The sequence below is a fragment of the Neltuma alba genome, unplaced genomic scaffold (assembly GCF_004799145.2).
Source record: "Neltuma alba isolate B1F8T4 unplaced genomic scaffold, ASM479914v2 tig00006420_pilon, whole genome shotgun sequence".
NCBI lineage: Eukaryota > Viridiplantae > Streptophyta > Magnoliopsida > Fabales > Fabaceae > Neltuma > Neltuma alba.
This window is the reverse complement of record NW_021634460.1, coordinates 358-11281: the sequence shown is the minus strand read 5'-3', so window position 1 is coordinate 11281 and position 10924 is coordinate 358. Positions and strand designations below refer to the sequence as shown.

The 10924-nt window shown below is 35.3% G+C and overlaps 2 protein-coding genes and 1 non-coding gene across 5 annotated transcripts; 2 read left to right on the top strand and 1 right to left on the bottom strand.

Annotated features, from left to right (window-relative positions):
- Positions 1 to 318: 318 nt before the first annotated feature.
- Positions 319 to 2518, bottom strand: LOC114750373 (probable inactive dual specificity protein phosphatase-like At4g18593). 3 transcript variants are annotated; one of them, XM_028938968.1, is made up of 3 exons: positions 2374 to 2518; positions 912 to 1174; positions 319 to 820 (listed from the first exon to the last, which is right to left on the bottom strand). In XM_028938968.1, exons 2-3 carry the CDS (start codon positions 1141 to 1143, stop codon positions 666 to 668), a joined length of 387 nt encoding a protein of 128 aa, XP_028794801.1. In that variant the 5' UTR covers positions 1144 to 1174; positions 2374 to 2518; the 3' UTR covers positions 319 to 665. The 3 variants fall into 3 exon arrangements, with proteins under 3 accessions (XP_028794801.1, XP_028794800.1, XP_028794802.1); XM_028938967.1 differs by having other exon boundaries at positions 2314 to 2517; XM_028938969.1 differs by lacking the exon at positions 2374 to 2518 and adding an exon at positions 1657 to 1701.
- A 3417-nt stretch (positions 2519 to 5935) lies between these two features.
- On the top strand, positions 5936 to 9018 carry LOC114750368 (putative transcription factor bHLH107). The gene is made up of 2 exons (XM_028938962.1): positions 5936 to 6734; positions 8544 to 9018. The coding sequence occupies exons 1-2, from the start codon at positions 6264 to 6266 to the stop codon at positions 9015 to 9017; spliced, it is 945 nt and encodes a 314-aa protein (XP_028794795.1). The 5' UTR covers positions 5936 to 6263; the 3' UTR covers position 9018.
- A 1218-nt stretch (positions 9019 to 10236) lies between these two features.
- Positions 10237 to 10307, top strand: TRNAG-GCC (transfer RNA glycine (anticodon GCC)). The gene has a single exon. It is a non-coding gene; the product is annotated as a tRNA-Gly (tRNA).
- Positions 10308 to 10924: the final 617 nt, after the last annotated feature.

Below are 10924 nucleotides of genomic sequence, written 5' to 3'. Positions count from 1 at the left end.
AGTTTAGTAGGTTAGCTAAATTAGTCGAGAGGCTTTGGTTTCTGAGACTACGGGCAAACATTATTGTAACTGGAAATTTCATAGGAAAACTCATTTCTTGATTATGTCTACGCTATTTTTCCAATTACTCAAAGGGAGCCAATGAGGTCTTTTTTTTGCTTTTTGTCATGACAAGTCCACAAAGTTGGAGTGAACGACTTAAAAATACTATTCATTTAAAATAAGATAGTAACTAAAAGATGGTGTACACAATCATGGCTGTCATTCGCTCTAGAGTCGATAACTACAAATGTTATGGTAAGGTACACAGTTTCGACAGCACAAAACTTCGACCATTATCATGTTCTAAAATAGCATATAACCCGTTCTCGGTCCTGACAATCCACTAAAGCTCAAGATGCGGGAAGGGAAAAAATGATGCTATTACCATTTATACTAGGCCACACAAGGAAAGGGAAAAAAAATTGCAGAAAAGAAGAGTAATAATGCAGATTAATATGAGAAGAAAGTACTGCCACATGTTCCTTTACTAGCATTAAATCTAACTTCAGCTTGAAGACATCACGCCGGCCTGGCCTGCCTTGTACATGAAGACATTAGTTTACATGCTAAACTATTATTTATTGAAACCACGTCCCTTTCCTAGGACAGCTCGGGGCAAATGATCAAATATAGCACTCATCTAATCGGCTTTTATGAAGCTGAAATGCCGGGTTAACCCAGGCTCCACAGCTGCACTGCATACCTGCCCAGTTGAAGTAACCCAAACGAGCATTGCAGCCCATACAGAGAAGTTTATCCTCCACGCTACCTTCTTGTACTGCCAAATTCAAACAACATGCATATATATAGTTAGCATGAAGAGTATTATTGTGGGAACAAAGTGAATTATGAAGGGAATGAACAAAGACCTGCTTGCATCCACTTCATGGGCTCGACGAATAAAGAGGTACACTCACTTTGCTTTTCCTTTTCCCATGGGTTGCCACTCCTCTTTTTCCACTTGAAGCTTGAGTCACCTTTTCCATGTTGATGGGAAACTATATTCTCCTCAGAAGCAACAATTCTTCGGCATTTCTTACACCGGTATATGACAGGAGATTTTGTTGTGGTTTTCAACTCTGAGCTACCAGGCTCGGTCATTCGGACTTCCTTAGGAAATATCCTTGACGCACTGCCAATTAAGAAGCAGATAAGTGGAAGGGTGGCTCGTAGCAGTTAGACTAATAACTGAATTGAAAGACAAATGATGATATAACAAGCCGAAGAGTCATCAGAAGTGCATGGAAGTAACGGAAAAGAGAAGTAAAATCTTACTAATTGCCAACACTAGAACATTACAGCATAACCATAATGAAGGTAGTCTTCGATGGGGAAAAAAGACAATTGACAAAGGCAAGAGGGGTTACTACTCATAACCCTAGCTGGGCTTTGTATTTATCGCTTACTAACTAGTAAAGATAACATTTCTGCTTCAAATAATAATTTCAGCTTAATTTCGAGAATAAAATATCCACAAGTTTAAAAGATTAAAAGGCTTCAGAAATAAAACCGAGTATCTACAAAACATTTGTGAGGAGAAATTATCAATCCACATATACATTGATCATCTGCATAAATGTCTTGCAACTAAACCCAAAAAGTCTCATTACTAACGCTTTCGGTGAAGCTTTCAATAAAACTTTGAGATTGAAGGCTTAAACCTTGAAATCTCTTACACTAAACCCAAAAAAAACCAAACATGTCAGAGACCATTCCAGAAAAACCGGGATCAAAACAATCATATTTTGAAATTCATTGAGATACGCACATGATCAGAACACTAATGAAATCTTCCTTATCCAGGTGGACCCCATATGAAAGTAATGGATATTTGATTTTCACAAGCTGTCTTCAATCAATGTGCGTGTATAATTCTTGTAACGGTCCCTTGAGGTTACGATGCTAATTTTTACAAGCCTCTGACCACGGAAAGATACAAGATCTGATGAACACTCAGCCAAGAGCTGAGTTTGGTGAGGATACAGAGGACAAGGTCATCAGGTAGAGAAACCACAACCTCCTCTGCCTCCAGCAACCATGGTTTCCGGCGACTTCTTCAATCTTTTCCGGCTAACAAATGATGATTGTTTGGGAAAAAAATTCAATAAAACACCTATTGTTTGGTCGTATCCCTAATCCCTCTATCCCTATCTTATCTCACTCTCATTGTGAGAAAAGCGAAGTGAGAAGTTATATATACACAACAACGACAAAAAGGAAGGGGTTAAAATGAAGTCGTTTGGTCGGCCTGAACCAGAAATCGATCCTCACCTGCAAGAAATTGTTCGGCCGACTTCCTCTCTGCGGTTTAGGGCTTCGGAGTTTACTTACCCAGAAATCCTTCCCTTGTTGGCGTCCGCGTTACGAGCTTGAGAGCAAACTCCTCTTCGCGATTCCGGGCCGTCAATCGCGGCTTAGGGGGATCGGCCGTATTTTTCCTCCCTCTCTGTGATGAAGTTAAGCCAATATCTCTGAAACATGCAGTTTTTTTGCCCCCCGGCAATGAAGTTTTGTTCGGGAAAAAACCCAATAAAACATCTGTTGCCATGTAAGCAGTCCTACAGATACCACGTGAATGATTTATGGTAAAAAATTTGTCTAATCAACGTTTTAACTGTATTGGACCCCCAAAAAAAAAATTAACTGTGAAAGTTAAATTTGGTTAAATGAAATTACCCCATAAAAATTAATTTAAGATTAAAATTGTACCATACAATTTTCGTGTCTATGTATCTTCATATTTTATTAATATTTCTCTCATATAATAATGATTATTTCATATTTTATTAATTCAAAATGATTTTTCAAAACTAAAACGCGGGCAGCTCTTCTAAGAGACATTCAAACTTTTATTTATTATATTATAAAAGGCTAACTCTTTCTATTAAAATCAAATTTTAATTGTAATTTTGATTTTTTTTTGTTAATTTTATTCGATATATTATCAGGTTTAGTTTTAGAAGTATCGCGCAAGTCATAACAAAACACCACACCCCCTGCTAATAGTGGAGACCTCTTGATTTTGGGCCTTTGAGGTAAGTTCGCATGAGTTATTGTTGGCTCAAATTTCTTCCAAGGCCGGGTGTGATGTGATGGCAATATCAGAGATAATTCTGAGATTTGGATTGTTGGGTTTTGCTGTGAGATGGGTATTTGCGGTGCTGCAGAAACTGGAGAATGGGCGATTTTTAAGGACCTATCCTTGGCACGGTGATTCTAGAATCTGGTTTGAAAGGAAAATATTGAGAGATGCAGTCTAGTGTTTATCAGAATATGCTAGGAAGTGAATTAAAATATACTCTTCCAATCGTCAGGGTTAGGTCTAGCGGAAGGAGTTAGTTCTTCACAACATAACTAACTAAGGTTCGAATTCCCCCGGGAGAGGTGCTTATATTTAGTACCCGACAGTGACTTGAATAGGATTGCCTCCAATAAGAGGATACCTATGTTTTAGTAAAAAAAAAAAAAAAAAGCTCTTCCAATTCTAAACATAAACCCTATTTTATTTTATAGCGTAATTACATTTATTACATTTGCTATCAGATAAGTATATCAAGAGATGACAAGAAGGTAGCAGTTGGGCTTGCAAAGATGGGTATTGCTTTTGGATAATTGTCCTTAGAATTTAAAGACTCTTTTAGGCAATGATTATGCAGGTTTAAATCCTGGTAGTTTATAATATGGGCATTCAGCTCTCTCTTGTGCCAAAAAAAAAAAAGTTTACATGAGGTATTCTTAATTCAATAATTGATAGTAGTTGGATTAGACTACGAACCAAAGCAGGAAGTCAAAGGCTAAGGTTTTGTCGAGACGTCCAAGTCAGTCCGCGCTGTGATTTTAATTAAACAAATCTTCTTTAATTAAAACAGGAGCAACAAACAGGAGCAGTAGTGTTATTATTATTTTTAAATACTGTACACTCGTTTCTTTGCTCATTTTTGGGAAAATAAAAAATGACTGGAGTAATTACAAAAACGGAAATTGGGACCCCCTACAAAAACGTACATAAGTTTTTGACTATAATTAGATTGCAAATGACAACATATTTCAACAAAATACTTGATTTTTAATTTCGCAATTTCTACTTTTTGTTTTTGCGATTTTTCCTTTTACTTTTCCTATTTTGTTTAAAAAATATTTTTTTATATTATATTTTCATTTGTGCAGTTTTTAAATCAGTTTTTAATCTTTGCACGGACAATAGCCAATAGGTTTATAAAAAAAAATGGTGTTTGTACTTTTAGCATGCAGAAGAATAATAATGGTAAATGACTTATAATACATTAGCATTAGCAGTAAAATCTGGAATGAAAATTTTTTTAAACGGTACTCATTTGGTTCTAAATTTAAGACTCATTTTAGAATGTAAATTATTTTTAAAAATGAGTCTTATATTTAGGATCGAAAAAGCATTAAATTAACTTATAATGCGAGGATAATAACATTTCTTGCATAATAGGAAAAAAAAATATAGATTCAATTTATTTTCAGAGATATACTCTTTTATTTAATCACGATATCAAGATGATTGACTAGTGGTTTATTAATTGATTGGTGACTCGTTTATTAATGGAAGTATAATAGAAAAATTTTAATAAATACACTAAGTCCTCCTTAATCTTATAAATTATTAAAAAATACATTAAACCATATTTTTTAATTGTTTTATGCACGATCTGAAGTTCAACTATAAAAGTAACAATTTTGAAGCTTCAACAATAATTTCTGTAATGTGTGTATATATATATATATATATTTCTCTTCCACTTATTATTCCACATGATAAATAGAAGGGACTCATCATCTGGCTTTTATTTTTTTAATGGAATAATCTTCTTTTGCAATGTATTTTGAAAAAGAAAGACGTCCAATCAGGCATTGCAAGGTTGCTATTGAAATCGTATGATGGTTGACACAATCAGCAACCACTAATTAAAACTATTACTGAACTTCTTTGTCTGTGTTGCACTTATAGGATAATGTATAATATTTTCCGTTGGCAAAAAGGAAAAAAATAAAAAGAAAGATAATGTATAATATTTCCACCCCTTCCCAAAAGCCAATAACGGATATAATATTTCTATCACTTCTTCCCAAGGGCAAATGCTCCTTAGTAAAAATAATTAAATGAAAAAGAGAGCTACCGTGAAATAATAAAAAAAAAGACTATATGTGTGTTTAAGATTATATGTTTCCACTTAAATATTAAGATAATATTTATTGAAGAAATTACAATCAAGTTCCACATAAGAAAATAATTACTAAAAGGTCTTAATAACAATCTTAACAGCTTATAAAGACAAGTCTTATAGTGAGAATGACAATATTGGGACTTGTTTTTAATTTTTTTCCTTACTTGGGACCTCCATGTAATTCTCCCATATTTATTTTATCACAAACATCTTCCATTGATATTTTCTTATGACCCTCCTTACTTCCCCTTCAAATCATAAAATCTAGTTGTGTATTATGAGACTTGATTGATAATATCAAGGGCTCATTTAAAATGACAGTTATGAACACTTATAAATATGTTCCATATAAATTGAGATCTTATTCTGTACTAGTATTTCGCAAGCAAATTTAAATTATTGGAATTAAGTTCGTAACTAAAACGACTGAAATGCTTTATTATTCAAACAAAATAAATAAAAAAAATAACCCCAAGAAAAAGGAACGAAGTCCAATGTTCCAGCTGGAGCCTTGAGGGCTTCAAGGATCACGGACCCATAGCCATTGCTTTTTGTCAATCAATACCACTAGCAGTTGAATGACTTGAATCCTTAATTTTCCCACCTCTTCTTTTTTATTCATTCCCAGAGCCATAAATTTAAGTGAGCCTACTAATTTATAGTTTGAGACTTGCACGCCTTAAACACCAATAGAGACGAAAAGATGGACAAGTTAGCCTTCTGCTTATCTGTTCATGGACTGAAGAATAAGCTCTATGAATATTTATAGCGCAATGGTCAACGTTGCTCTATTATTGTTTTGTCCATATAAGCTCTGGAACAGTGGTGAGTCATATAATTTCCTTTCAGTCTTGCTTCTTTCCAAGGCTCTCTGTAACTCTATCGCTAGCACCATCTAAGCTTCCTCGAAAAATCTTGCCTTTTTCCCACATATGAACGATGTCCTTTGCAAATATCAAGATGAAAATGTGGATGTTTAGTAACTGATCTTCCCCTTCCAACCCCTCAATCTTTTTTCTCTCATACGTAATGGAAGTTATGACATACACCATCAACGGAAAACAGAGCAACAAAGCAGGTTTCCAAATCTTCACTCTCCAAAATTATCATTTTGGTTCGCTCCCACAACTCGTCCCCCCGGTTTTCGTCTTCTGCTCCGGAATTAATATCAATAGAAGATCTGTGACTATGGTTTACTGCTCTTATAATTCGGTCTCTTCATCTGGGTCTGATGTCTCGAGGCTGTTCGATCCAACTTCGCATAAAATTGTTGACTCTAATGGGGTTTCACAGAGTAGGCTGGCGTCACCGAATTCGTTGGTCTTGAATAGTCAGAAGGGGGATCTAATTAATTTCCCTATGAAGATAGGAAAGAAAGAGGCGTCGGAGGCAAAAGCTTTGGCTGCTATGAAGAACCACAGTGAAGCAGAGAGAAGAAGAAGGGAGAGAATAAATGGTCATCTCGATGCACTTCGTGGTCTTGTGCCCAGCAATGTGAAGGTAATGTGTGCTTTTCCCTCAACTGGAAATCTTGTTCATTTGGTTATAAGAGCTGGGAGCATTTAACGCTGGCTTTTGGTTTAAGATTCTCCGCAAAACATGACTTTGATATGATTACCCTTAAAGATTCCAGCCAAAATGACTTCACTGAAATGATATTTCTCATTATGTAGAGCTATTGAGTTCTTGCACATTCTTCCTATTATCAGCTGCTAATAAAATGGAAAAATCAATTCAATTCAAATTCAAAGAGGATCAGAACAACCGTCATCTTGATTTAGGCGATAACCAAATCGGAGCTAAGGGAACATTACAAAGCAGGTTAACCCGACAGTGAAAGATCAAAGATGTTTGGCTTGCTGTTGGAATTAAAGGGAAATATATGCCGAGTTTCATCGAATGAATAATGCTATTACTTCATCGTTAGTGGGAAGAATCAATGACAAATTAACAGATTTTAACATATTTTGATCCTGATAATTATTCAACTTCGTGTCCAGCTTTTCAACGATTTCCAGACTCACTTCAATGGTTGTATTTTTAAGTACCGTAACATTATGGCAGATCATGGTTATGGAACACTATGTTGTGGCCCTCTAATAATGCATGCTGATTTATTTTTGTTGCTTTTAAAAGAAAAATGAAGCTGTATGTACTGTGCTGCAAGCACCACAACTAAGATTTGAGGTACATGTTCGTAACTAAACAAACGGTTTTAATTGCATCATTATTGTCCTTGATCGGTGGGCTTATTTTACTAGTTGGTAATGTCAACTATCTGGTGGGTCTCCTATCATATAATGTAAAATTATTTATTATGCATGACATGCGTCTTACATCACTTGGGTATATCTGCTATTCGTTTGAATCGAATAATTTTTCCCGCATCACAAGCTGAAATGAATTAATATTTCTTGTTGGATGTTATTCAAATGTGCAAGTTAACCTAATGGCTAGTGATTTTATTCATTTATTAATATGAATTATTGATTATTAATTGATGAGAGGTTACTGGTTTCAATATTATATCGTTTTATAGGAAAACAATTGTACGCTATGTGCTTGATCATGCACCAGAGTATAGAATGATTCTTTTTCTTGATCAAGTCAAATTTAACAAATTATAAAACATTAATTTGTTTAAAGTCAACTTTGGTGTATTAATCTTATGTCTGTCACTGAAAATGGAGAGCCTTTTCTACTATGAACTAACTTCATTAATTTATTTGCTATTAAGTATTTCTGTCTAAGCAAACCATGATTTCTGGCATGCAGCTTACGAATGATGGAAGACCTGACTTAATATCAGGGCAGAGTGCCAGTTTTTATTCTTCTCAGTGCAATGACAAAATCAAGTTTTATTATATAACATATAATTATATGTGCCTTGCATTTTCTGTTTGTTTCTCTAACTAATAAGCTGCTGCACTAGAAGGAAAACCTATATGTAACCCCTATGTAACTAAGCTTCCAGCATTTAATATTCAAACTCTGCTAGACATCAATTTCTGTTGTTTTTATTTTTATGTAGTCTTTCATAGAATAACCAACTACAAGGAAGCTGAGAATCAACCGCTAGATTAGGCGTTTGCTGTCAGGGAGCTATTCTCTAAAACATGAATCAGCTGAAGTCTGAATGTGGAATTAAGTGGAACACGATTGATTAATCCCAAAAGTTATCATCTGTTTTTTGAGAATGGACATCACTGTATTATAAGTAGATTTATTTTGAACATGTTTCCCTTTTCTTTTGGAAAACATTTGTTGCAGAAGTTGACCTTGAATTGCTGGGTTAATTGTTATGTGCAGATGGATAAAGCAACGTTATTGGGTGAAGTTATCAACCAAGTTAAGTTACTGAAGAAGAATGCAATGGAAGCAAGCAGAGGTTTTCTCATCCCAATGGATGATGATGAAGTTAAAGTTGAACCATACAACGATGAAGGAAGAGGAGGATCAATGTTTTACATGGCATCTATATGTTGTGATTACCGGCCGGAGCTACTATCTGACCTAAGACAAGCTCTTGATGGGCTTCAACTGCAATTAATGAGGGCAGAAATATCAACTTTGGGAGGAAGGGTGAAGAATGTATTTTTCTTTAGGTGCTGCAAAACAGAACATATTAATATTGGGGCATGCCAACTTGTTCCAAGTACTGTCCACCAGGTACTAAGTTCTGTACTGGAGAAGGCTTCTAGCTCACTGGAACACTCCTTGGGAATGTCACTTCGAAGTAAGCGTAGAAGACTTTGCTTCATTGAAACATCAACTTCCTCATGAACTGTGATAAAAATAATACTTATTTCTCTTCTTTTTCTTGGCTATGGGGGAAGTTGGATTCTTCTCCGTTTGTTGTTTTTGGCTCTGAAGGAAAAATATAACGTTAGAATCATGTGGAATGTGCTGCTCATGCTGCTTATGGTCTCCTCTTTCCATTTGATCTCTGGCAGTGAAAATGTGTACTGGTTGGAACATTAAATCTAATCTGCACTGGAAGTCTTGGTTTCCTGTCTTATACATGGAATGGATCCTGAGTAGTGGATCATTGTCAGCATTAATAACTAATGGGAATTATTATTTGTTTTGTAAGTTATTTGTGTGAGAATATGCGTGAATGTATTTGCACATTACTTACAGTTTAAAGCTTGAAGAAATTGAATTTGCACGTCCTTAAGCCGCTTAACGTTCTATGCTTTATGATACTAATCTCATGGGCATCAAAATTTTGTCCAAGTTTGATCTAACTGCGCTATAGCCCTTCCTCAAACTTTATCTCAAGTTCCCTCATTATCATGGGATTCGGATTACTCCTACAATCCAATAGCTCTCTGCCAAAGCCTAGAAGTCGCACGTTTATTTATTTCTATTGAAAGTAATCTTATTTAAGATACTGTCGGATACTAAATGTAAACATATCTTTTAATAGGAATTTAAATCTTGATTCGTTATATTGTAAGACACTAGTCTATTCTACTAGACCCAACTTTTGTTTGTAGGGAGAATAGTTTGTAAGGAGAATAGAATTTCTTTTCCTTGTTCTTTATTATATCTAATATTTTAAACACATTAGCTTTTTGCTTAACATAAACGTTGCACAATAGAGGATCCACAATCACTTTGCAAATAGAATTGAGTTGGCCCTATTAGTTTTTTTTTTTTTGAGTTTCTGGATATAATGTGAAATAGATATATCCAACTATTGAAAAAAAATAGCCTTTCAATTCTTGTACCACTTTTGAGAAGTTATTTTTTAAAGTTGCAGTCAAAATAGATTAATGTTTGATATAGAATTTGAAAAATAATTTGCACTATTTTTAACTCGTAATAACACAAATTGTTGTAGTATTATATCTAAGATCTGTGAAATTTTATATTGCTGTTTCTTGAAAATTAATTTTACATTACGGATTGTAAACACCTTAGGTTTCCTCATAATAGGATATAGTAGGATTAAAAATAAATTGGTAAGGATAGAACATGCGCCCTAGCTGGCATCCCGGCACCAGTGGTCTAGTGGTAGAATAGTACCCTGCCACGGTACAGACCCGGGTTCGATTCCCGGCTGGTGCATTTCCCTTGTCACTTTTTCCATCTGTACTTGTTCTTCAGCCGTACCGTAACGTCTGCGGCCGCCAGTCCAGTCTACGCACTTCGACCTGTGAAGAAGCTTTTAAGGAGAAAACCCTCTTGACTTGAACTTTCTCATGAATATGCAAGCTGATGCTCCAAAGTGGACATATCCACCCATCACCACCTTAGTGGTTCTTGTGCACTTTCATCTTTCTTAGTCTCAAAATCCATCATCACGCCAAAGTGCGACTAAGTCCAACAATACACATTTCATCACCCTATCAACTTGTCTATCTCTTTTGCTGCCACTGCAATTAGACTCTACTGTGGAGTTTCAGTCTTCTGCTACAGATAACTATTTTTTCACTTAGTGGAATGCCCATTCTAATTTCACAGCCCCATTATCCCCACGTGTCTCAAACGCATAACTGTTCAAGGTTTTTCCTGGGAATGAATATGCCTATATGGCACCTATTAGTTAGACGGCATTCATAGCCATAACTAATATTCGGCACTTCACCACTCTATTCTGCTATGGACAAAGACATGTTCTTCTCTTCTTTCCTTTCTTTCAGACTTTCTCTCTTCTTCGTCTTGCTTGTCCTCAAGCTTATCTA

What these genes read in the sequence shown, in the direction of transcription:
- LOC114750373 (XM_028938968.1), bottom strand. Translation starts at nt 1,143, where the DNA reads ATGACCGAGCCTGGTAGCTCAGAGTTGAAAACCACAACAAAATCTCCT. An exon ending in CATGAAGTGGATGCAAGCAG is followed by an intron (nt 821 to 911) that starts GTCTTTGTTCAT and finishes TGAATTTGGCAG; the next exon opens with TACAAGAAGGTAGCGTGGAG.
- LOC114750368 (XM_028938962.1), top strand. Translation starts at nt 6,264, where the DNA reads ATGGAAGTTATGACATACACCATCAACGGAAAACAGAGCAACAAAGCA. An exon ending in TTGTGCCCAGCAATGTGAAG is followed by an intron (nt 6,735 to 8,543) that starts GTAATGTGTGCT and finishes TGTTATGTGCAG; the next exon opens with ATGGATAAAGCAACGTTATT.